This window comes from Colossoma macropomum, unplaced genomic scaffold (genome assembly GCF_904425465.1).
Source record: "Colossoma macropomum unplaced genomic scaffold, Colossoma_macropomum, whole genome shotgun sequence".
Classification (NCBI taxonomy): Eukaryota; Metazoa; Chordata; class Actinopteri; order Characiformes; family Serrasalmidae; genus Colossoma; species Colossoma macropomum.
The window spans coordinates 36,593,195-36,620,184 of NW_023494799.1; the positions used below are offsets into that span (position 1 = coordinate 36,593,195).

A 26,990-nucleotide genomic window follows, 5' to 3' on the forward strand; every position below is an offset into this window, starting at 1 on the left:
TTCACTTGTAAATCATTACAGAACAATGCAGAAAACTGTAAATGGTTTAAATGAGCATAAAGTTTATATAATTTTACAAGTGCTCAGTAAGAACCTCCTCCAGCTGTGCAGACAACATCAACGCCATAGTGAAATTCATCCCATACTGGATTGAGCGTGTTGGGTGTCGCTGCACTCACAGCTCTTTCAGTGTGATTTCGGGATCATCCAGTATTGTGGAACCAACGACGAACGCTCTGAGCTGTTGGAGCTTCACTGCCCACGAAAATCACACTGCACAGTTATGACAGATTCACTGTTATTGAAGTGGAGAACGCAGAACGCTTTCTGCTCAGGGTCTCATCTCCTCTCAGACTGAAGGGAGCCATCTTCCACTGAGAGTCAGAAATTCTATGACCCCCTCTTTCAATTGGATTGTGATTGGTTCCTCAGCGCCTTACGATTGTAAAAATGTGGCGCTTTGAAATCGGATGAATCCTTTTGAAACACCCTGTATTACTCACTACTAGGGATGTGATGAGACACAAAATTCAAAACTTGATTCAATACGATACAGTAGTGACTCGATATGATGCATTTTTGATACAGTAAAAATAAGAGGTTCCTGAATGTGTGCCTTATGTTTATATGTTAATATGCAATTTCCAGTTCTGAGATCAACATTCATTATGAATTTTGATATTTTATACAATGGAAAAGTTGTATACTACTTACATTGGTTTGGCTAAGATAAAGAAAAGTTCTCTAATAAAACTTTTTAAATGCCTGCCATGCAGCCATCTGCAAATCACAACAACTCTATAATTGATTTATGAAAAGCCCTGTCATTTGAGCTTGGGTGCTTGCATAATACGAGCCCCTCCCTCCCCCTACCCACTTTAATCTGATAGAATGTGCCCAGATGCTGAGTTTGGATCATTAACAATGGTTTCCACAAAAGAGATTCTGAAGGAGACCCTTTAAAGACTATTACTTCAAATATGATTTTTCAAAATTTATGAGCTATTATAGTTATATTCTCCTCCCATTTACATTGAAGTTATAAAGAGTGTTTCAGCCTGGCCTACTTTTTGTATGAAGTACAATACAGCGCCAATCAGAACAAAGGTCATTTACATATATCAGTCTGAAAGGCACAGTAACAGTTCCTGCTTTATTATAAATCGCAGTTTGGACAATGACTGTACAAATTAATTGTCATAAGTGGATTTAGAGTAATAAATGTGTAATATGGTGCAGGAAATGTTGAAAACTGGAAAAACAAACTGTGAGTGCTTGAGGTCCATGCATAGCCTAATTCATGGAGTATACTAGACAAGAATTAATCATATGATGACAAAAAGGATGTAGTGACACATTCTTTGAAGTCTCACTCCAGTCACTGACAGTAAAACTAATCTAATCCTCTTATGCTTACTTTGCTTTGAGAGGACTGTGATGAAACACAACACATTCCCTTTTGGGGCCCGACATCCTATAATGAAGGAATTTGACCTCCCGGCACGGGGCAGATTGTAAACGTTTGTGTCATCTCTCTTGTCTGCCGGCTTTGACTTTTTGAACCGCTCTTTTTCCTCCCAAATCCCTGTTGTAATCTGGAATGTGGCACGTACTTCCGGGAAGGAGGCCGGGAGTTATTCTGAAAATGTGTAAACAGTTGTAACACGGTCTGCGCAGCGTCTGCCGTCTGTCCAGTCGAGCTGTCCCCCTAATTTGGGGGACAAGGAGGCTCTCTGGATTGCATTTCAAGTAATGGTCCTCGCTGGACCGCGCATGCCGAGTGCTCGGTTTAATGAGCATATTTAGTCCGCCGTTGGCGCATGTTTACCCCCCTGGTGGTGGGCCTGAGTCACAGTCCCTCAGAGGCCAGCGTAGCCAAAGCTGATGTCTTGCAGCACGTCGTTTCATTTAATGTTTGTTAAACAAGAAAAAATGAAACACAAAACAGTGCATTCCAGCTGCCAGGATGCCTTCCAAGGGAGAATAGAATCATGTGTTTGTCAGGAAGATCTGCACATGAGTAATGGACGCTCCTCCTGCCATGGAAATTGAACGCCCCCGAGGAAGTGGCGCTGGAGCCGAGGCCCCTCACACAATCAGCCTCACCATGAGCTCATCAGGAAGCTTCTAGTGAGGAAAGCTTCACCAGCAGGTTTAGGACAGCTCGTTGACTCGGGAGACTTTACTTAAGTACTGTCGTTCCTTCGAAATGCGAAGTGATGAACAGCTGTCTTCTATTGTCTTGCTGAATGGAGCACGTTCTTTGGCGATTCTTCACTGGAGCTGCTCCCCTTGTTTTGTCTATAATTTCCAAAGACCTAAAATATATATTTGCAGATTACACACATGCTTACATCCCTCCAACACAATGCTGGTTATAAATAAACCAAGCACACAAACACTGATGCACGCAGAGCTAAAGTATGCAGTGCTTGAATTGCTTAGTGACTGCAAGCAAAGCATGACCAAACAGAAAGACAGGGAGCTCACCCATACTGTTATTTCCTGCCCTCTGTCATTGCACACTGCTGAAGGGAAACACTGTCGCAAGTGCTCCACGCCAAGTTTCTCTGATTCAAAACAAGCCGAAGAGCTCCATTCAACACTTGCTGGCACACAATAACAAAAGAGCCCATGGCATGACTGCTTACATGTCCAGGAGCTTTGTGTTTGTCCGAGATGCCAAAGTCTCAACGGGTTCCCATCTACCTATTGTTTACTGAGATTTTAAAGGAATGCTGAGAACCTGCTTCTGGTTGAGATGGACAAAATGTGCAGCCTTATTTCATCTTTGGAATGCCTGCCATTTTAATGTCATGCAGCCAAACAAATGTGTTTGAGACAGTTCCCATATTTTCCATACCCCCCACAGCTCAACATGTTTTAAGTAATATTGACTTCAAAATAAAACCAAAAAAGACCATTTGGAAGGCAGTTTTTCATTCTTATTTGAAGTTGTTTTTTCCATATTTGGCTCTAAATTTGGTCTTGGTCAGTTCCCGGAATGATGCATCTTGTCCACAACACACACTGACTCTACCAGTCAAAGAGAACAAAAGCCTCCTCCAGCATCTGTGCTGACCACCACTACATCCCATTGTTCGCACAGTATTGTCGCCTCAGCTCTCTTGGATGAAAATCCCTAAGCACCCAGCTGTACCATCAAGCTGTGCTATAAGCCAGATGTGTTGATGTTGCCTCGTGTGAGTCCTTCTTGGGTCTCTAGAGTGCGAGTCAGGCACAAGTCAAATCCCTAGGGTTTGAGTATAATGCTAACCGTACACTAGAAGACTTTGAAAAGGCTTTTGAAAGACTAAAGTCTGACACCCTCTCACATCTAGAGACAATGTCACAGGTTTTAGTCACAGACTATGATTTTGCAAAGGCTGGGGATCTCGCGGGGTCACTTTGCACGACTGCAGCTAGACTTTTGAGATAATTTCCCATTATGCACCTGGTGGACATTTACAAGCCGAGAAACCCTTTTCCTTCTCCACTCTGTAGTGGTGCTAATAGGAAGATACGTTGGCTTGGCAGCCCAGTTCACTGTAGAACTGTATATTCTGACAGATCATCACCCAGAATTTTTAACTTAACCTGTAAAACTTTATACAGTTACTTTCTTATTTAATATAAAGATTAACACATCAACAAAACATGCAGTGTTTCGACCTTGTTGATCAGGTTTTATGAGCTGAACTGTAAAGAACAAACAAACAAAATAAGAAACCAGTGTAACAAAGAAAAAAAAAAGCAAGGGGGGGGCATTGAAGCATCTTCAGTAATGCCACTCTTAAAGTCCTCTGCACATTTCCGTACATTACTGTTACGCTCAGTGAACTTGAAATATTTAGTTTCAATTTTTAGGTTAATATGATTTTTGTTTTAAAGTGAAGCAGATTTGCCTTTTTTACTGAGATTTCAGGCTGTCATGCATTCATTTTCTCCCTCGCGCACACTCTCTCGCACTCTGTCTATCACGCCGCGTGCATGCGCTTGCCAGTTCGCCGGCTCGGCGGCTCACCGTCGCGCGCCGCTGGTACGTCAGTATTTGCATGAGCCAAGACTTAAAACTTGCAATAATATTAAACACGGTTGACTTTGTCGTTGCGTCAAGGCGAGAAAAAGACTGACCTAAGACAGCCATCCTGACCACCTCACACTAAACGATTGAGATGACGCGAGCACGACGCAACTCTAGCAAGACTCTCATGATTTTATTCTGACATTGAAAATTTGTCTGCGACAGTGAAATCGCTTGAAAAGTCGTTTGGTGTAAGGCAGGCATAAGTCAAGGCTCGAGGCTCTTAGTTTGGTGTCGTTACTAAAAGCACACATTGCACTGTACAAAAGAAAACTGATTAGGTTCGATATGGCTTCAAATGATGGACATTTGTTATTGTTGCATTACGTGCAGTGAATGCAGTGTTTAAAGAAAAGAAGCAAAACAACTTATAATGCTTGGCTGGTGTGTTTGTTTTTTTGTTTTTTTTTAGCTATATTATCTGATGTGCTAGCTAGCATACTTACTATCCACACTTCATGTAGGCTCATTATTTGAAGCAGTGTTGAACCTGACGCTGCTGAGAGAGAACGGCACTGCAGTACTGTCTATGCCTGACTGTAGCAAAACTTAGAGGCACATATGCTGTTGGAAACTAATGTTTTATGTTTAAGGTGGTCATAATTTAATCAGTTTTCTTTGTGTTTTTCTCTCGGACTGAAATTTTATGGATCTTGAGTTTGGTTACGAGTCAGTTAAAGGCAAGCCCAAGTCGAGTCACATGTCAGTCGGTATGTCCAACTTGGCAACTCGAGTCCCCGTCTCTGCTATATGTGTTCAATTTCGAGTGCCATACAGAAAAAGCACACATCCAACATGTCTTCAATCCTAGTAGGTGGAGGTGCTTTGGTGACTCCTTTTAGTCTCCATAAATCTGCTTTTAAACACAGTCTCAGTCATGAGTCATGAGGCCATAGATCATATCAGCCCTATTCTTCTGTTGGAAGAACCTGCGTTCTGATGTTTATGAACACACAGTGTCGCCGTGTTTAACCCCAACTCGTTGAACCTTTTAAATAGCCCTATTTTTGTTCCTGCTTGTGCCAATTTTAAGCATTCTTCAGTAAGCATTTCTCAGTAGAGTCTTGAGTCTAAACTTAGGTCTGTCTGGTCACTTTGTAATTACAGGGTCCAGAAAACGTAATGCTTGTCTGGACATCTGGCCTTTGTGACCCGCCATGTTTGTAAACGAAAGCTTTATGGGCTCTCTTGTTGGGTTCTAGTTGTTTGATCATAATATAAAGCTATTTTGGTGATCTCAAAATAAAGGTTACTTTCTTCAACTCGGACCAAACATCATCATTACTATCTCAGGCCTATTTTGGTCCAGTTTATGTTTGTCACTGTACGGCCAGAGCACCTGCTATCGCTGCAGGAGAAAAACAACCCTAAGGTAAAGCTGTAGATCAGCAACTGTTGTGTATGGCTCATCCATTGTTTAGAGAGCATGGAGGGAAACCCCGCCGCTTCCAGTCAGAATCAGAGTTCACTTTCTCCTTCCTGGCCCAGTGCTAGAGAGAGGCAGGGCCTCGTGACTGCCGATGTTGACCAGTTCTGTCCAACCTGCAGTATGGAAAGCTTTGTTTTGTCAGGTGAAGAACACAAATGGACAGAAGAAAGCTTGCTGAGTGGAAGGGGCGCAGAAGAGGCTGAGTTAGGCACTCGGCGAGCCACAGGAAGCACCTGTCCCTAATGTGTTATCGCTCTGGTCACAGGCAGGGGGCTGGTGGGTGACGCAGGCCTTGTATTGTGCCTCGCTTCGGCCCAGGACAAAGGTGTTTACACTCGGCTGGTCAAAGCACACAGAACTCTTTAAAGGGATACTTTGTTGTTGTTGTTGTTTAGCTGTTGATAGTTACTAAGCAATGTACTGTCAGAGGCAGTTGCTGTTGTTTGTTTGTTTGTTTGTTTGTTTTTAATAGTAACAGGTTTACTTTCCATAGTGCCTTTTACATATCCAAGGCCGCTTTACAATGAGGAAGTCAAAACCACTATAAACAAAAAAGGTACAAAAAAAGCTAAAATATATATATATATATATATATATGTATATATATATATATATATATATATATATAAAAACATTATGACTTGTTTCTATGCTCATTGTCCATTTTATCAGCTCCACTTACTATATAGCTTCACCTTTTACCCTGTTCTTCAGTGGTCATGACCTCCATGGACCCTCACAGAGCAGGTACTATTTGGGTGGTGGATCATTCTCAGCACTGCAGTAACACTGATGTGGTGGTGGTGTATTAGTGTGCTGGAGTTTTTAAACACTGTGTCCACTCACTGTCCACTCTATTAGACACTCCTACCTTGTCAGTCCACCTTGTAGATGTAAAATCAGAGACGATAGCTCATCTGCTGCTGCACAGTTTGTGTTGGTCATCCTCTAGTCCTTCACCAGTGGTCACAGGACGCTGCCCACAGGACGCTGTTGGCTGGATATTTTTGGTTGGTGGACTATTCTCAGTCCAGCAGTGACACTGAGGTGTTTAAAACCTCCAGCAGCACTGCTGTGTCTGATCCACTCGTACCAGCGCAACACACACTAACACACCACCACCACGTCAGTGTTACTGCAGTGCTGAAAATGATCCGCCACCCAAATAGTACCTGCTCCTTGAGGGTCCATGGGGGTCCTGAAGAAGAGGGTAAAAGGGGGCAAAGTATGCAGAGAAACAGATGGACTACAGTCTGTAACTGTAGAACTACAAAGTGCACCTATACAGTAAGTGGAGCTGATAAAATGGACAATGAGCATAGAAACAAGGAGGTGGTCATAATGTTATGCCTGATCGGTGTGTGTGTGTATATATATGCAACTTCAGTAACATGCCCTTTTATGGATAACTGCTTTATTTTCCTTTTTTATGTGGCAATGCATTTCCATATTTCACAAATATACTTATATTAAGAACAGTGAGGAGGTGGGGAGCTATGATTAAAAAGCCCAATAAATTTCACAATTAGCTGGAGAAACTGCTAAACAGTTACTTTGCTGTCTTTCTCTGTTGGTTTTTTATGCTACAACCATCTGTACTTTGTATGAACACATGAGGAATTTCCTTCAGAACTTCCCTGAGTCTTCCCGGAGATTGGTCCATCTTGATGGGTGTTATTCCCCCCACTTAATTACAGGAACCAGAACTGAAACCAAACTGGCTGCACTGAATGAATGCCCAAAGGAAAACTGGATATTTGCATGTCCGTGTAATTCACATTGAAGTGTTTAAGGCTGAGGAGCGTTTGGAGCGCTGTCCGTGTGCTTTTAATTTGTGTCATGTTTTTTAAAACGACACAAGTATTTGCCTCAAGAAATCTCCCCAAAGGACTGTGCAAGACGAGAGCGAGGCAGACGCAGCTGTATGAGCTACACGTAGGGCTGGCTTAAGTAATTGATACATTACGCTAACCCTTCAAATTAGAGATACGGCCTTCCACCCCTTATCTAAATTGCTTGCATGCTTGGAGCATCATCAGCAAGCCAAATTCTGGGCCTTGAAAGTCTCCTTTTTCAGTTTTGGTGTCTCCATATTACTCACCCCCAAGGGTGTGTGGAGAATTAAACATCCCTCTTGACCCACTAAAAATATCTATCCCTAAAGTGAACCATGTGTATGAGATTGCATAACCCCACCAACAGAAAATCCCCAGCATTTCTGTGCGCAGAACAGTGCTCAACTGAAATGTATATATTTTGTCGTTGGAGTCAAAAATGTGGCAACATCGGCCGCACCGCACCATGGAACTACTTTGTTTAGAGTGTACACAGGAGCTGTTGGCGCTTACTGTGATACAGTGCAGCCATGCAGGAGAGTAGTTTTTTCCCCTTCTTTAGGTTTGACCCTGAAGATGTTCTCAGGAAGTGTTTTTACTCAGGGAGTTTGCCATGCTTCCTCCAGCTCCACACACTCACGCCTATGAATAGAGCCTCCATCTTGGCTAAGCTGAAGACTTCCTATCTCGGACCTGCTGCTGGCCGTGGCTCTTGCTGACCAAAATAGACGACCCCCATGTCTGGAGCTCAGCGTAAGACGTGATAGAAAATCTACTGTGTTGGCCAGAGACCCCCAGCACTGCTCAGGCCTCCTGCAACACCCCCTTCCTCCTCTTTCATTTATGTCATTGTCTTGCCTTCCTGAGATACACTGTTGTTGTCATTCCAGACGAGGCTATTTTTGATGTGTGTTTTTCTAATAAATATCTGTATCTGTGATTGTCTAGCCAAAAGTCCCTTCTCCGTAAGTAGACTGGGTATTTAAAAAAAAAAAAATAATCAATTCCGGTACCTTTGAAACCAATTCCTAAACGACTTTTTTTAAATTACAAACCAAAAGGGGGTGTGGCTTAAAGCAGAAATGAGTGTGAGGTGGTATATCTACTGACAGCAATGGACTGTATACTAATCAAGACGTGCTGAGATTAACAGGATGCATACGGAATGTAATTTAGACAGCCAGTCAGCAGTTTAGATTCAGCAGCAAGCGTGCTTATTGGCTCACGGACGCTAATAAGACTATTTGGGTATTGAAATTTGGTATTGAACAGCATGTAATTTTCTGATATCTTGAAAAAGGGCCTGACTAAATATGGTTAATAGTGGTTGTTATACAGCAGTTAGTTCTGGCCACACAAGCTGATTGGTTGAGAAGCGTGCTAACCGCGCTATTTCATCATAAAAGCATGTTTTTTTTTTCACAAACACTGTATAACTCCACTGCGATGGACTGGTGACCTGTCCAGGGTGTATCCTGCCTTCCGCCCAATGACAGCTGGGATAGGCTCCAGCACCCCACCGCGACCCAGAAGGATAAGCGGTTTAGATGATGTATGTATGTATGTATGTATGTATGTATGTATCACTCCACTGAGACACTGTTGCTAAGCAACGACTTTGACAGTGGTAGGAAACGCTCGAGCCATTTGAACGTTTTTCCTTCTTACTTTGCCACAAACTGAAAATGGACACTTTTAAGATCACATTTGACCGACAGCCGATTTGGTCAGGCTCTGAAGATGAGACGACACTAAATTCCCAAACTGTCACCACTGAGCAGCTTTTCAGTCGGCAGCTGTGACAGAAGAACAGCTAAACAACCTGGAATCAGCCAGAAATTAACCCAATACCATTCGCCAAACGTGTAGTCTGATCTTCAGAGTCTGACCAAATCAGACTGAGCCATAAAACTGCTGCAATATCAAGTTTAGCTCAGTTTTGTATTTTTTTGCCAGATCAATATTAATGTTGTTTTGTTCCAGCCAGTCTGTAAAGCATCTTACAGCCCATTTAGTTTGGCGAATGGTGTTGGGTTCATTTCTGGCTGATTCCAGGTTGTTTAGCTGTTCTTCTGTCACAGCTGCTGACTGAAAAGCTGCTCAGTGGTGATGACGGTTTGGGAATTTAGTGTAAGGAGCTGGAGAACAAACTGCCGGCTGTGCAGCGAGAGAGCGGAGCTCGTTACTCTGATGTAGCAACGAGCTGCTTGTTAAGGAACTATAATTTGGTGAAGGAACTGCGAACATTAAAACATTAAACGCCACGTTCACGACCCAGTTTATTAATTTATTACTTTATTTTTTAACTGTTGTATAAAAGCAATAGAACACTGGAGGTCGTGTGTTATCACGAATTACATCACGGCTGTGATAAACTACGACAACCAAATCACAGCCGTGATGTTATTTCGCGATAACACACGACCTCGAGTGTTCTATTGCTTAAATTACAATAACACCACTGTTCATTAATATTGGCCGATATAATCGGCCAACCGATATATTGTTTGAGCCTCATTCAGTGTCATTCATTCAGTATCACTGTCAATTATTTTGCCTTTTCTGTTGATGACAGTGCATCCGAACCTCATGTTTAACGTCAGGATAACATGTTCTGCCATGCACACAAAACTTTGAAATGAAATGAATGAAAAATGAGAACAATGATAAACAGAAACCAAAAGCACAAAGTGTTCTGAGTAGCTCCACCCCCAGTGTTATAATATTTATATGCCATGAATTTTTTGCTGTTTACTTAGTGTAAGAATTGAGATGGTAATTGGGGTAATTGAGATCTGGCAATCATCTCAGTTTAACCAAGCCACTGGTGTGTAATAGTAAAATATCAGTGTAAAATTAGATCAGCTGATATTATCCGTTATCAAAAAATCGGTCTTGACCACAAAATTTTTTATATCTGTTGGGCCGTAGTATGGAAAAGGGCTGAATTTGACCAGAGCCCTTCCAGTAAAATTGTCATAAGCCTTTTGAAACTGCAATGTGCACAGATTTCTTATTTCATTCGTGGAAAGACTTGGTCATCTTTTGTTCTCCATTTTTCTCTCTGTACAAATCATTGTATTCCTGGCAAGTTATTTTTTTTTTTAAATAATGAGAAAGAAAAAGGAAAAAAGTTATACCTTTTGAAAGGAAATGAGAAATGAGGAAACGAGAGAAATTGTGGTGCGGAGAAGTTATTCTCAGTACACAGCCCACACTTGACTGCTCTTGCGGTTCGTACACACCAGCGATGTTCTCTTTGTCCTCTAGTCGGGACAATGATCCCACGCCATTTATGGTTGTCGTTAAACAGAAAGGCACGACCAGAGTAATAGAATACAGCAGACGGCAGACGGGGGTCTAATTTGGTTGTCCTGTTCTTCATACTTGCTCTGATGCACCGATTCTTAGCAGGTCAAGCCGCAGATCTGGTGTCTCTTTTGTGCAGCGGGGGACGTGCCACTTGCTGCCCACATGACGAGGAACCCTCACCGACAAGGCAGAGATGTTGCCAAGTCTATTGACATCACAAACACTGGAACACTTCAAGTGCCGTTGTCACTTGACTGGGAGCTAATTTGAGCCCAGGGTCTGTCCTCTGCCTGTGATGTGACTCAGCTGCTTCTGTCTGAGTGTGTGTGTGTGTGTGTGTGTGTGTGTGTGTGTGTGTGTGTGTGTGTGTGTGTGTGCGCACATACAGCCTGTTAGAGGTTAGATACACTGTTATGAGCATTCTTTTTCTGGTCACCCTGTACTTTGTACAGAGGTCAGTCGTGAGCATACAGTAGTGGGGGTCTCTTATCAGAGACTTGTTTTTAACGTTGTTTTAACTTCTCCTCCCTGCTCTTTCTCCGAGTGCCTCCTTACCCATCAGGGCTGCAGGTCCTCCCTATTTAGGCTTTCATGCAGGATAGTTTCACATTGCTGATATTTATGTTGTTCAGGTGTTTTGATTACTTTAAGATCTCCAGTCTTTTACAAGCTGATGTGGTTGAACATGCTGAAAAGTGAATTGTTCGGTGTGAATTACATATTACGACTTCAGCTCTGACGGAGGCCAGTCATGTGATCGGACTTCATTGTTGGCAGTCGGTTTGGATCAGTCAAGCTTCGGCTTCTGACCGTGGGAAGCGCCTCCCTCTCTAGAGCTGCCTAGAGTCTACTAGAGATGCTGCTCTCCCTACAGACTTCTCAAATGGGCCTAGCCATCAAGCTTAAGCTGACCTTGTAAACAAAACTGCTGTAATTTGCATCAGGTGGGCATGTCAGAAGATCTACCGTTACGGGTTCCATCTGGACGTTCCTTCTTGTGAATTAAACCCAAGCGTGAGCAAGTGCACATAAACTGATGCTTCATCTGTGAGTGGTTGAGTCCAGGCCAGAATTCCGGCATTTCTCCTTGAAACTGCTGGCCTTTGAAATCATAACAGTTCAGAGAAGTGGGCTGTTGATGTAGTTGTAGCCAAACGCACTCCGTCCGCCACTTCAGGCCTCTGTACCTATTGTGTACTCAGGTAGACAACATCAGAGTTTGTCTGTTTTCCGCTGGAAATTTATGACATACTTTGCATATTTTCATATTTTTCCGTAGTTTTCCTGGCACCTGTCCTGATCTGATGACGGGGGAAGCGTCACGCTCTTCCCCCTCTGCCTTCCAGCGTTACAGATTTCCTGCCTGCTATTGTGTCTGTTGCTGGACGGTGACATCCTGGTTCAAGCTCTCGGGTCGTTGCACCACTCTTTCGCTTTCTTTTCCTTTCTTTCTATTTCCCCCCTATCCTTCTCCTCCTCCGAGCGTACTGCTAAAGTGTTCCTAAGTAATGAAAATAACCATAATGGCATGCTTTTCATCATTCCACGGTCACTAAATAACTTTTCATATCTCTCTTCCTCTGTTTCTGCATCATCTGTTATACTCTTCCTGTGCCTCCTGTTTTTCCTACTGGGCTGTTGTTTGCAGTCTAAACACTGCACGGATGCCAGGCCGCAGTGGATGCTGGCACTAACCCTTGCACATTTTAGCTTTCTCGCTGCCTGGCCTCCCAGACTTACTCTCTCCTCTCCAATCTGTCACACTGCAGGACATGCCTTTTATCAGCTACAGTATTCTGCTCCACTGCTCAGGAACTCTTTTGTGGTTCCAAATCTCTCAGTAGGCTTGGACAAATCTGTGATGCAGTAGCTCTACTTAGTCATTCTTTTTTAAAAGTTTAATTTCACCACAAAATGAGGGGACTAGCTCAGGCTGCTTGATGGGCTCTGTTTGCCTGACTCAGATCATCTGAAGAGCATGTTTGAGTGAGCAGCAAGGAAAGCGGATTGGTGCCATTTCCTGCCCTCTGATGAGAGGATGTAGTAGCTGGAGGAGGACATCCTGCCCATTTCTCCACAATAATAAACACATTACCACCTTTTACGCCTATGAGTTACCAGCACCCCAGCACTGCGGGCCCATCCTCACAAAACTCCCTTCTCACATCTCTTTCCAGTAATGGTCACAAACAATAAGCAACACACAAAAGCCATTGCTCTGCCCATGAACTCAAATTAAGTATTGTTAGGCCAGCATACGCTTTCAACACTTGTTAAAATGGCCAATTATAGGGGCTCCCTGTTGGCTCCGTCATCGGGACATTGCAAGTTTAATCCTTGGTGATGCCACAGCCGTTCACGGTTAGGAGTCCAAGGGAATATAATTGGACTCGCTCTCTCTGTGTGAGTAGGTGTCTGTTATTTAACGCAACTGAGTTGACGGTCTCATCCAAGCACTTTTACCTGTCCTGTTGTGTTAGCGGCAGGAAGGATGTATATATGCTGGCCTTCACCCTTCACCCTTGGTAGCTTCATCTAATTGGCAAAAGACCAAGCTTGTGGATGGACCTGGCAAAGACTAAATAGGGTGAAAATCCCCCAAAAAATAAAAACAGGCTAGTTATTTGTATCTAAGCAACACATAGTGGCCAACTTCAATCCTGTAAGATATGTGATGCATAATTTACTATACAAATAACACTCCAAGCAAGTGTTTTACAATAACCTGCTTACAAATACAGTAGTTTATACCAATACTATACTATAATAATACAGGGTGATTCAGAAAGATTCATCCGATTTCAAAATGATTTATTTCACTTGTAAATCATTACAGAACAATGCAGTAAACTGAGCTTAAAGTTTATTATGTAATTTTACAAGAGCTCAGTATGAACCTTCTCCAGCTGTACGGACAACATCAATGGCATAGTCAAGTTGAGCATGTCGGATGTCACTCACGGCTCTTTCAGTGCGATTTCGGAGATCATCCAGTTTTGTGGAACCAATGAACGCTCTGAGCTGTTGGAGGTTCACTGCCGAAAATCACGCTGCACAGTTATGACGGATTCACTCTTATTGAAGTGGAGAACACAGAATGCGTTCTTCTCCGGGGTCTCATCTCCTCGCAGACTAAAGGGAGCCATCTTCTGGTGACAGAAAAATGACCCCCTCTTTCAATTGGAATGTGATTGGTTCCTAGGCACCTCACAGTTGTGATAATATGGCACTTTGAAAGTGGGTGAATCTTTTTGAATCACCCTGTATAGTTGTTTGTTTCTGTTGGTCAGATAACCCAGCAAAAATTCAAAATCATCTCACTGTTTCCATCTCCTCTTCAAACTTTTGGGATGTCTGTGTTTGGTCTGTGTTTCGGGTCAGGCTTTAGCGAAGGCTGGGACAGGAAATGTCCTCAACCAGTCGTGCTTGCAGAGCACTGTCATAGAGAGCTTGGTAAAATGACATCGTCTTTAATCAGCTGGTTTGCGTATATGAACACCCCGGCCCTGTTGATACCACACCTGCCTGAATGTCCTCTTGTACTCTGTAGTTCTCTTTTAGATGTTTTGCTTTCTGCTTTTGTATGTTTTGTGTGGGATCTAGCTATATATAATGTTTATGTTCTTTCTTTTCTTTCTCCAGTTCTGTCAGCCAGGAGGATGGAGGCTGTCTCGTGAGAGGAAACCTCCGACCTTCTTCACAGTGGTGCTGACGGACATCGACTCGGACAGACACTACTGCTCTTGCCTGACCTTCTATGAGGCCGAAGTCAACTTGCAGGTGAGATTGCCTGGTGCTGTCGTTACCATGCTGTCAACAGTCTTTATTAACACGACTTATATACAGCACTGAATGTAACGTCTTAAAGTTTCTGTTCTTCATAGAATTCGGGTTCACAGTGCCGGTCCAAGAGAGAGTTGAGATTCCTCCGAAGAGTATTATAGTTCTTCATATTGCTGATCCATGAGGTGCTACTTCTCCAAAAAGAGTCTAAGGCCCAATCCCATTTCTTCTTTTTACCCCTACCCCTTGTTTTCGAGTGTCACCCTAACCCCTTGGAATGGAGTTACAAGGGGTAGTGGTTGAAATCTTCCTCTACAAAATGGGACAACCCTCAAATTAAACATTTCCTCGTTAACAGGCTACTAGCGCTGCTCTGTAGGCGACCCGGCCCGTCTTCATTGACAGCAGAGGAGGGAAAAGTTCAGCAACCTCACTGTTACATTTAGGGCATCATATGTCTTCGAAGAGGGGAGATAAGGCGGTTATTTATTATCGCCCACTGCTAATTGTTTGGTGATGCTAAGCTGAAGTCAGATATTCACCAGGTTCTTTTCGAATTTTCCCGTTCCACCTTAAATGGTGCAGCAGTTACATTCTGGCGCTTCACGCATCAGAACTGCTGGACTATTTAAGGTGGAACGGGAAAGTTAGCTAGCTAGCTACAGAGACATTAGCATGCTATTGGAGATTTTTTATGCTTGTTACGAAGAAAATGACCATAATACATTGAAACGACATTAAACTAAGATAATATAATGATTATCGTAATTTTTTAACGAAGAAAATACTTTCATTTGTAGGTTTCTTTGGTCTCTTTCAGCCATCGTGCCGGTTTTTCTTTTTTTTCTCATAACACTCCGTTTGAATTGTCTTTGAAAAACCTCCGTTTGGAGGGCCATGTAGCCCCAACACTTCACCCTACCCCTCTATCTCAACACAAACTGGGACACCCTAACCCTAGATCTGAACGCGCAAAACAGAGGGCTAGGGGCTAAGTGGTAGGGGCGAGGGGTGAAATGGGATTGGGCCTAAGTTTTAGGATCCCTCATAATGCTAGAGATAGGTAATTAAATGGATCAGTTGTGTTAAGTAACCCTAGTAGACAACCTCATTTTATTGCCTGATGTTTTGAAGACTGCAAACTGGTCTGTCTGTGGGTCAGGATTTAGGCTTCATTGTGTGCAGTTGTTTTTCTGTTCTGTTGGGCAAATCCTTCACTGTTTGTTTGGCTTAATATTTGGTGTTCTTTATGCATCGAAATGTATTTTTTTCTCCTCTTAGGAACAATTTTTTATTTAGCAACTCATGTCACGTGCATGATGGGTTCCAGAAACTCTTGCTTGAGGGCTTTAGAAAGAAAACACTGAGATTCCAAGAACAGTCACAGTAAAAGTGAACTGGAAATGAAACTTTTCAGCTTGACTGGTAACATCTGAGGTGTCAGTGGCTGCTGCCATAGACCACTGAAGTTCTTTTAAAGAAGGTCACAGTAAACAAAAGGCTAACTCTATAAAGATACTGATGGCGTCACTGTAAATGGTGCTCATTATGCCATGCATACTTGGATTTTCATGTTTTTCCACATCCTGACAATACGCATCTACTTGGAATGTTAGCCCAGCATCAGGATTCAACATTTTGTTTAATTGGAGGAGCTCAGGACCTAATTGTCATGACAAAGACACGCATTGCGATGAAGTGAATCATTTTAGTGGACTCCTATCTGTTTAACCGCTCAGAAAGGTTAATGAATTTACCTCCTATTCGTGAATCACTCTGTTTACCGCAGGCGTCAGTCTGCATGCCAGCATGAGGAGTTATTGTGGACTTCCTGTTGCTTCAAAGCTCCAGCTCAAATAAGAGGCTGAACTTACACATGCCAACACAAATACGTGTAATGTGACGGCCACTGTGCATTTGTGGCCTGGCCTTTTTTGAAGTTTATGCAACAGCTTGGCAGGAGTGAAGAAGCAAAGCACATCAAGCTGCGATAACCCCCAGCTGTCGGCCGGCGCAGCCTCCCTTCGTGACTTCTCGCAGGAGTTGTCCTCCAGTCCTCCTCTTTCAAAGAGATCCTTTAATCCTCCTCGTTTAGGCCATGTCCTCCAATGCCGAGCTCCGCAGGCGACTAGTGGTGAAGGCCACCCGGATGTGTGCAGCTGTAGTGTCTTTGCGCACATTAGGACCAAAGAATCAGTCTTTATTATCAGACATTCCCAACAGACATTCCCTCTCCTGCCTCCCGCAAGCCCTTTTCACTCTGCTTGTGCTTTGGCTATGCTGTTTATTCTTTCTTATTTATGTTCTTCAGATCTTCAGTTTCTATTGTCTAATGACTAGAAAACAAAATTGCAAGATTGAAATGCATTTATTGACAAACAGTCTTTGGTGAAATGACTTCTGCTGGCAAATTCCAGCATCTGTACCACACCCTGTTGCAATCATGGCATGGATGTCCAAAGAAATGTCATGGCATTTGAGCATAGTGTGCTTTGTAGGGATGCGCGATAATATCAGAATCATGTCAATATTCTAAAATATCTGCTTTCAAGAAAAGATGTCCGTGTTGGACAGATTTTCAGATTTGACCAATATTCTACACCTATATGTTGTATATCGCTGTTGTTGGAAGAAAACCTTGTGTCTCCAAAATGGTAACTTTACAGGAGAAGGAAAAAATCTACTTTACTAATGTAAGTCAATGGAACCAGACTTTTGTCCAAGTCTTTTTGGGCCGTTTCTTTTGGTCCATTCATCGTGAAATTTACACACAATGTTAACAACTGAAAAACGACAAAAATAGTGATATGAGATTTTCTTCCGACAGCAGCGATGTATCGTATTCTGAAAGAGCAGACAGTTTTGGTAATGCTAAAATTTCTATTTATTCTGCATTTGTAAGCTTGCAGAAATAGATTTGCTAATCCAGATTGATTTAATCTAAATTTCTATATTGAATAAATGTTCATGCATTGGCAGCGACAGATAAACTCATGAAGAATATCTGATATCGGCATCGACACAATTGCTATATCGGTGCTTTCCTACAGCTTTGATTCTTCTTGCTGTACCAACCACTTGTTCTGTAGCTTGTATTATAATATGTTATATTCTTATCTACTGTAAATATGTGAATGTTTATAATAACTTGATAAACATTTAAAACAGAATGAATGCAGGTCCTGAGTGGTACAGCCATCTAATCATCAGAGATTTTGTCCCTTATGATACCATAGCCATCCATTGTTGAGAGTCTATGAGAGCATAATTGGCCTTCCTCTCTCTGGGTGGGTGGGATGACCATCTCTTTCTCCCTCTCCAGCGACATACTAGCTAACGCAGGTGTCTGTTAGCTTATTTAACAGGCTCCGAGGAAGCATGTGCTAGCCGTCACCCTCCCAGCCTGGTAGCTTTGTGCGATAAGAGGAGACTAACTAGCGGGTGGAGTTGAACTTTACTAAAATCCCCAAAAATAATAAGAAAACCATAAAGAAAAGCGCTGAGAATCATGATCTGACACTGCAAAGATAATCCTGTCCTAGTCCGCTTCATTTCATGCTGCAGTAGAACACTATAGAATTCAGAGCACTGAAGTAAATTTTGCTTTTATCTGATTGGATGAAGCAGCTATGGAATGTATTTTCTCTCATAATTGAGCCAAATCCCCCCCAATAATGCTGAAATGTGTTTCCCATCTATGGGGGTATTTTAATCCCGCGCTCCCCACAGATAAGATGCTGTGGCTCTCATGGCATGTTTTCTTTGTCTGAGCAAACTCAGTGGAGTCCAATAAAGAGGTTAGTCAGCGGGGTTTGAGAGGTGGGCACCAGTATGAATATCTACACGTGTTGAAGGCTCAAATAAGACAATTAGAACCAGGTTTAGAGTTTTGGGACTCAAGACTTGACCACTATGTTCATCTTCTTTCATTTTTCTTTGTTATATATCTGAAGAAGAAAATGGTCACTCATGAAAGATTTATATTAATATTCCTTATTCAGCCAGTTTTGTGCCTTCTTTTTGTTCGTTTTACGAATAATTTTAATTTCTGTTGTTTTTTTTTCTTTTTTTAATAAAAGGCAGCCAATGTTTGTTCTAATTCCATTTTTTTGACCTCATTAATGTCAAACAATGGGGCCATACTGTAGTTGTTCATGCTGATCTAGCTGTTTGTGCACAGATTACATCTTTTGACACAGTTGTGAGGAAAATTAGATTTCTTTCCAAATACAAACTGAGCCTAATTTAATGAATTAGATTTCCAGCCGCCACAACTTTAGTGCTTTGCTTGTATCGTGAGCCGTCATAGGTTAAAATAACATCCCTCAAGCCGTTGGAGACGACTCTTGGACGACTCTTGGACAAAATGGGCGACAATTATATGATTTCTAAAAGAGAATTCTATTAATAGGCCAGCATCTGGGTTTCCATTTCCCTTTGGATTTCCGTGCTTAGCCTACAGTCTCATATCACAAGATTCCCTGAACTTTTCCTCCATCCTTGGGCAACATTAATTCTGTCAGCATAGACTCATGCTCTTGCCTAAGAGGTATGCAGGCCCCACAAACTTAATTTACTTCTGTTATGTTTCATGCTTTCTTTCTGGGGGAAAAAAAAGAGGAATTACATTTGGGTGTTAACATGGACCAGTGACTTCAGACCACATCAAGTTCCAATCGATGTCACAAATAATTTAGCAGCTGTGGCATGCCGCTTTGGCGTGAGAATTCCCCGGATGAACAGCGCTCTGTCTGTATGCTGCAAATTGGTCACGTTGTGCTCATGAGCACGCTAAGCATAGATTTATATGGGGGTTTAGCTGTAATCATATTTATGCATGGTTTCTCGTTGCTTTCTCAACTTCTCAACTCAGATGATTATCAACCCCGAATGATGCAGAATTAACAGAAACATCTCCTCAGTCCCCCCTGATATTCTGTCATCTTCCACTGAGGAAGCAGAGGATTTAACTAGGCCTTCGTTTCAGTGATTAAATTTCTTTGTGCTAAAAACCTTCGCCTTAGGGAACCAGCAGACCATGCTGTTCTCTCTCCACAGCCAAAGGTTGAAGAATTCCTCTGTCATACCTGCTAATAGCACTCAAGACAGCAAGGTTCAGCCAAGGTTGCTGTTCTTTTAAAGACAGATGTTTTGAGCTGGAAGTGTATCACACAAGGTTCATCTGTAGTCTCTCTGGACTCACTAGGTTTTTTACTCATATTCTTGTTCTCTTCCAGGGCACAAAGACACTGGAAGGTGATGGAGATGAAGATGAAGAGGAAGATGGTCTGATCCAGCCAGCGCAAGTGTTTGCGCCCAAAAGTCTAATCTTGGTCTCCAGGCTGGATTACCCAGAAATATTTAGGGTAATGCATACATAAGATGGCTAACGTGATTTCTCTAGTATGTGATGTTGTAACTACAGTAGATATCCATCATTTCCTCTCTGTTACTTCAGTGTTTGAACCTGGTGGCCTTATTAACAACACTGAATTTTTTTTTTCTTACATTTTTTTTTTGAGTATCACTGCTGTTACGTTATAGTGTGTGTATAAATGCACCAGTAGTTAATTGCAGTGTTTTTGATTTGATCACAGTATATTCTTCATCTCCTCATCATATACTTATATGCAGGGATGAGAATTTTTACCAGTATTTACCAAATACTTTTTACCAATAACCCATCATTACTAGTCAGCGATTAATCGTTTATCCAAAGATCTAAAATCATGGACACATTATTACATATTATTACACATATTAACACAAAGTTAGGTTGGTTCCATCATTTATGTTGAATAACACAAAATTTTACGTTGTTGCACTGATGTTGAACCGTATGCTTGCACTGGGTCGGTATGACCAACAGGTCAAAACAAGCTCAAAACAAAGTGACCGCTGTGCCCTGATTGGTGTTCTTGCTTTGCACTTCTTTCATTTTAACATGTTAAGTTTTTTTTTACACACATAAACCAAAAGGAACAACAGATTTTGCATAATGTAGTGGAGTAAAAAGATATTTGACTTTGAAATGTAGTGGATTGAAAGTAAAAAGTCACCAGAAATGGAAATACTTCAGTAAAGTACAGATACACAAAAAAAACTACTTAAGTACAGTAACAAATTAAATTTACTTCCTTACTGTCCACCACTGTACATAACTAACCACATAAGCTTAACTAACTACATAGCTAACCATTAGCTAACAAACACATTTGAAGGCAGTAGCTTAGGCTACACTCAACAAAAGCAACGTGACTTAAAAATAAGAGTCAATTGTAGCCTTTCTTAGCTCTTAGCTAAATGTCCCAGTCATTTTTGTTGAGAAATACCAACATAACCACATGAGCAGGGGTCAGCCTTTGACTCCAGCACATCTGGATGTTGGTATCAACTCTTGGTCAGTGACTGTAAGAGTCTAAAAGCACGGATTTTCATCATATCACTGTGATCAGTAGGTACTGTAGCTTCTGGCGCTGTCAGATAAAATTAAGTAGAGTCATGGAGTAAACTTAAGCGGCAGGGGTCGAGGGAGTTGGGCGTTACTAAGTAGGACTGCCAGAACAAGTTGTGCTCTTCTACCCTTATACATACAATTTAACAATGACCCTCAAAGTGAATGATAAACCCACCTATTCAAATATCAATTGTTTGTCGGTTAACCTTTTAACTGAAGGTATTGGTCAAAAATGTATGTATTTGTCAGTTAAGGGTTGATTGGGTAATTATTAACATCCCTATTTCCAGACTACGGGCCCATTACATACTGTAATATCTGTTGGTGATTTATTTTTGTAAGGCGGTTCTGTTTTTTTTTTATTATTTATATCTGTTTGCCTCAACGTCTGAACATCACATGCTGTTTAACAGTGTAAACGTCATTATGAAAACAAACAATTATGCAATAATTGTTGAAGGCCTAGCTAAGGATGTAAATCAGTGATCTCCAAAGAGGTTCCTTTCAAAGCTAGCCGTTTTACTCATTATTGCTTTTCTGGAGCAGAAGTTAGTTGTGGGATAATTGAGCCCATTACTGGGCTGAATGATATCGATCACTACTGCAAACAGTTCTGCAATTGTTTAGCTGATGGAATGTGCAGGGACTGGAGAGCAAGCGCACAGGAGTCCAAAGCCAGGAAATATGCTGCATCCAAAGCTTTTCTTTTCTAATATAACTTGGCCTACATTTGTGGAATAGGTAAGGGCTGTTCTGGAAAAGGAGCTGTTGCCCTCTAGTACTCACCCGAGACATAACTGTTTACAACCGCATACCAGATTGATGAGTGTAGTAATTTAGCCACTTAAGCAGGCATTCTTACGTGTGAAATTAGCCCCCATGGTGGCATTTCCTGTTAGTGATACTTTGTAAAATCCCTGTTAAACTTAAGAAATGCCTTGGATTGTGGCATTTGACAGTGAGAGACCTTTTTCAGGTAGGTATGCAGTGTGTTTGTGGCGGTCTGGGAGTTCTGTGTTGTTTATTGCACAGTGTGTTTTTGCGTGTGTCTGCCTATGTGTGTATATCTTTTGTGTGTGTGTGTGTGTGTGTGTGTGTGTGTGTGTGTGTGTGCGCGTGCACGCACTAAATTCCATGTCTGCTTTGTCCCCCAGGGCTGTTTGGGGCTGATCTACACGGTTTACATCGACACTCTAAACTTCCCTCTGGAGGGTTTGGTGGCCAACCTTCTCACATGCACGGTGCCTGTGGCAGGAGGCTCCCAGGTGAGGCTTTACTTACCCAGACAATTCTTGAAATGCCTCTACCCTGAGCCAGCGCCAGTGGCTGGCCCCCCAGGGAGCCCGTAGGGGGATGCCAACTCTAAGAAGGGGTCAGCCAGGGTTAATTTGCTTGCTTGGCTTGGTACCTTAAGTATTGCAGTGTCGGAGAGGAGACGTCTCACCTTTTGTGGTATTTCCACGGGAGAGCTGGGAGGAGGCAGAGGGAAGGCGGTATCCTTGTTTTGTTCACCATTCAGATTTCCCTTACAAAACTGTCGTCTTCATGATGCCACTGTTAGCCTTTTTGTATCTTGCTCGAAGGTCTAGGCAATTAAAGAGTCACTGTTAGTTTTATTGTCATTCCTTCTGATCACGGATGAGTTGAGGGAGGAATAAAATGCAGTTACTCCAGGATCCAGCGCTACATTTCAACATAGAACATTAACAGACAACAGTGCAGACAGGCAAAAAATACAGTAATTACAGACAAACTATGCAAAACTGTACAATAAAGTGTTTTAAAAAAGACACAAGGCACATTTAATATTGCTACCCAAAACAGAATTGCTGTTAAAATAGCTTAATTTTAGTTTCAGACACGCATCATATGGAATCATACATGTACTGGCAGACAGTTACTTAACACTCTACTGCATGCATTATGAGAGCAATTAAAAAAAAATCAGTTCACTTTTCTTGCATAAAATGGTCCTTGATTTATTTTTTAGGTCTGATTATTACATTCAAGAACATAAATAATAATAATAATAATAATAATGTGTGTAGGGGTCCTTTTGGAGTATGTTGTCTTGAGGCAACATTGTGTGTCAAAGGGAAGAAATGATATAGAGCTGTGTTCCCTGAAAAGGTTACACCTGGCCTGTGACTGACTAAATCCATTCCACTGTCGCACAGTGTTGCTTCTAGACACAAACATATTTGTGCAAAATCTCATAACAAACAAATTGACACTCAGTGTTTAAAAAGAGGTTTAAAAGTTCCCACTAAGAGAGATTACGACCAAACACACACTTTTTATTGACTTACTCAAACTCTTCCCTTTATTGTTAACCCTATCGTTGTCTTCAAATATGTATATTGATACTGTAAAGTGAGGAAAATTAATTTGTTGCCCTGAGGCAACATCGTGCAAAAGAGGGTCAAAAAAATGCATAAAAAATGAAAAAAAAAAAAGGTTGGTGTTGGACAGATGTTTAGATTGGACCAATATTTCAGACGGATATTTCGTCATTTGTTTGTGCTGGTCGGTTTTGGACTGCTTTACTAGAATATCTGCATTTTGTTAATTTTACTGTATTTTTTAGCCCTATAGAAATAAATGTTACATTTCTCTGTGAGTCTATTCTGAATTTCTACATTTTATAAATGTTTCTTTCTGCATCGGTATCCTAATGGGTAGATATTAGTGAGTCCATGGTTCAACAGGCTTCAGTTCAGCTAACAGTGCACGTGATGGAAAACGTTGTTTTTTATTCTTGCCGTGAGAGTACGCTGCTCTGTATTCAATCACCAACCACGAAGGCTACTGATGACACAGCCAGTGCTTCCAGCAATGTTCGGTGCCAAACTCTCCCCAACCTCTTGACTGTGCTCAAGCAATAACAGTGGCGACAGGTTGCTTCATTGCGTTAGACACACATCCATTTCAAATTGTAGAGATTGAGGAATTCCAATCACTATTAAATGTGCTCAAGCATGAAATTCCGTATGAAATTTGTATGAAATTCCAATCCCACCACATTTCAGTGCACATAGGTGCCAAAGATGTACAAAGAAAGTAAAAGCAGAACTTTGTGAAGAACTGGTAAGGCACAATTGCATTTATGATGCTGGACGTTTCACTTTGGGGGGGAAAAAAAAGAAAATGTGAAAACCGAATGATTAGATTTGTGTCACTTGGTGTTTACATGTAATTTGCTTTGCTTTTTACCTTTTTTATTTGCTGATTGATGTTGTCTACATTTGATGTTTACATTTATTATAACTTTTGTTGTGATTTACTTGCTAGTGTTTACATTTATTAGGGGTCCAAGCACGTAGATTATTTTTCTTCTTATTCTGTTAGAGAGAGTTAGAGATCTGCATTTAACTCATCTGTGCAGTGAAACACCACATACACACTAGTGAACACACACACAAGGGGGCAGTGAGCATACTTGCCCGGAGCGGTGGGCAGCCCTATCCACAGCGCCCGGGGAGCAGTTGGGGATTAGGTGCTTTGTTCAAGGGCACCTCAGTCACGTACTGTCGGCTCAGGGGATCAAACCAGTGACCTTCTGGTCACAAGGCTGGCTCCCTAATGTCCAGCCCACGACTGCCCCATTGACGGATGATAGGTCGTTTGTCTCTCTCTTCGCGTCTCATCGTTTTAACGGCTCCGAGGGAGATGTTGTTTGCAGGCTTAAACTCAGGGTAATTCTTTACACACCATGAACGACTAAGTGGATGTTCATTAAGGTACCTGTTGAGCCCTGTGTGCAGTCCAAGATAACTGCTGATACCATAAGGATTGTGGTGAGGATAGAGCCATAGAACTGTCGAAGTGTCACATTCAGCACAGCCTTTACAGTTGTTGCCAAATTAACCTGAATGTCATTTTGTAACAGCCAGTCTGCAAAGCATTTTGTAGCCTACCTTGTTTGCTGAATTGTATCCTGTTTCTAGCCAATTTCAGCATGTTCAGTTATTCTGCCATCACTGTAGTCGACATAGTTTTTATGGTAATGGCAGTTTGATGTGTATCTGCAGCCACACTCTTCTTCAGAGTATGGCAAAATGGGCCTTAGATCAAATGTTATCTTGGTCATCCATCACAAATATCAGCACAGTTAGAATGCTTCTCCACCAATCAGATTGTAAGGTCGGAGCTTACTGTTGTACCAAAAATAATATATAATCTCTAAGTTCTGTAGGAAAATAATTACCTTATTTGTCTACCATGGTCTCCACATTTCTTTCAGTCATTATTGCTTCGGTGTTTATATAGTTTAATAAAAAACCCAGCCTGAACATCTCAATTTATAACACTTGCATGGACTGAGGTTCCAACGAGGCATGCAAAGTTTGACTTGGTTTTGCCCTTAGGGGGCGCTACAGTGCACAAAGAGGCTTAAAATCATGTTGCCATAATTTTCTGTGTTCTATACGTAAGTAATGGGTGTTAAGTTATTCAACTTCTTAAGCTGAACAACTTTGCAATTTCAACTCGTATCGGAATTTGAACCGTTTGTCAGGTATTTTGACTTATTTGTTTAAACTCTACGGCTTAATATCCCAAGGTCAAAAGGTCAGTTTCACTTAAACTTGACAAACATTGCCTTTGAACATTCCTCATCTAGAATCAAGATGAATGGTGGCCTTCTTCAAAATTTTGTCTACCTTTCATTGGTCTACTGTCTGTGACGAAGCCGTATACTGGCGCGTTATGCCTCATAGTGCTGAAGGACAATTGTAATCACTCTACGTGGAGCCCAACTGTAAGTAGTAGAATTATAAAACATGGAGATGTTCATGACATGATTTCCACCTCGTGGGACATTAGGTTTCATGGTGCTTGGACCCCATGCATTGCTGCTTGCTGCTATATATTTATTTGTTTTTGTACTTTGCTTTTCAACTGTTTTGTGAAATGGGAACTTTTAAAAGTGATTTTTCATTTTCTTTTTGAAAAGACTGCTTTGTGTTTGTGTTTTGCCCGTCTTCAAAAAACACAAAAACAAAATCTGAGGTTTAAAAGTTTGTGGCTACGTTTTTCCATGCTGGACCGTGATACAAACAAAACCGTAACCCGTAAACTGAAGACCGAACTGAACCATGAAGGGGGTGAACCGTTACACGCTGTACATTTGCCTCGTTTTACAGCGCTGAGCCACAAGCAGGGAGTCTTACTCTAGGGCTTTTCTTCCTGTTTTAGTCAGCTGCCGTTCGTGCCTGTTTTATTTTCATAAACCTGTTATTTGAGGTTTGCTGTGTGCTGCTGCTGGACTGGCTAAAATTAATTTGGTTGGGCAGATGTGATGTTGCAGGACAGCGGCAGTGGCATGATGTGAGGGTGAATTAAGCAGGACTGAGACCATAAAGGAAGTTTCTTTAGTGCACACAGCTGCAGCCCTCTTATGTAATCTGAGAGTCCTGTGGTTCATAGCCTAGTCTGCTTCTTAAAATCCAGAGTTAGCCTGTGCTGATCCTTCCCAGTCTGAGTGATGCACCTGCACACTCCATGGTAACTACCATCAGACACCATCCTGCCGAAATTTTTGTCTTAACCTCTTAAACCCTACGGACCTGTTGACTGTCTAGACTTCTGTTTCTCGCTCTCCATACGAGGGATGCCCTGAAATTTTGGCTGCTGAGCAACACGTTCGGTTTTCAGCTGAAAGGGGAAAAGAGCAGACAATTTTGGCCAGAAAAAACAAAGGATTCCTATGGCGTGCGCCCGCCCCTGGGCCCCGATGCTGGCTGTGAGAGCCTGCCTGCAGGCGGGGACCGAACACAGAGTGGTGACAAACCCCGGTGAGGATGGCAGGGAGAGAGCTGCGAGTGGGTGGGGGACGGAGTGCAAAGCCCGAGCTCCGCTGAGGGACACGAGTGACAGCGGGAGCCTGCCGCAAGAGGCATGAGGGCAAGGAGTGAGTACCGAGAGGGAACGAGAGCTCGTTGCTCCGCTGCCTCGGCCCCACCCCTGGTTCCAAAGCAAGGCTGCTTCACCACACCACACGTTCGACCTGGGCGGCTGAGCTGCGGCGCAGGGGCGGTGACAGGGAGGCGGAGCAACAAGCTCTCGTTCCCTCTCGGCTCGAGTGAAGAG

General features: G+C 42.2%; 1 protein-coding gene across 3 annotated transcripts in view; it reads left to right on the plus strand.

Moving 5' to 3' along the window:
- sbf2 (SET binding factor 2) overlaps positions 1-26,990 on the plus strand; it is a 151,052-nt gene that overhangs the window by 44,581 nt on the left and 79,481 nt on the right. For all 3 annotated transcript variants that reach the window (XR_005008102.1, XR_005008103.1, XM_036585844.1), the window contains exons 3-5: positions 14,303-14,440; positions 19,681-19,809; positions 22,055-22,165. Coding sequence is in view for 1 of the 3 variants with exons in the window: in XM_036585844.1 (XP_036441737.1) it covers positions 14,303-14,440; positions 19,681-19,809; positions 22,055-22,165 (378 nt within the window). In the remaining 2 variants the exon portion in view is untranslated. The remainder of the gene's footprint in view (positions 1-14,302; positions 14,441-19,680; positions 19,810-22,054; positions 22,166-26,990) is intronic.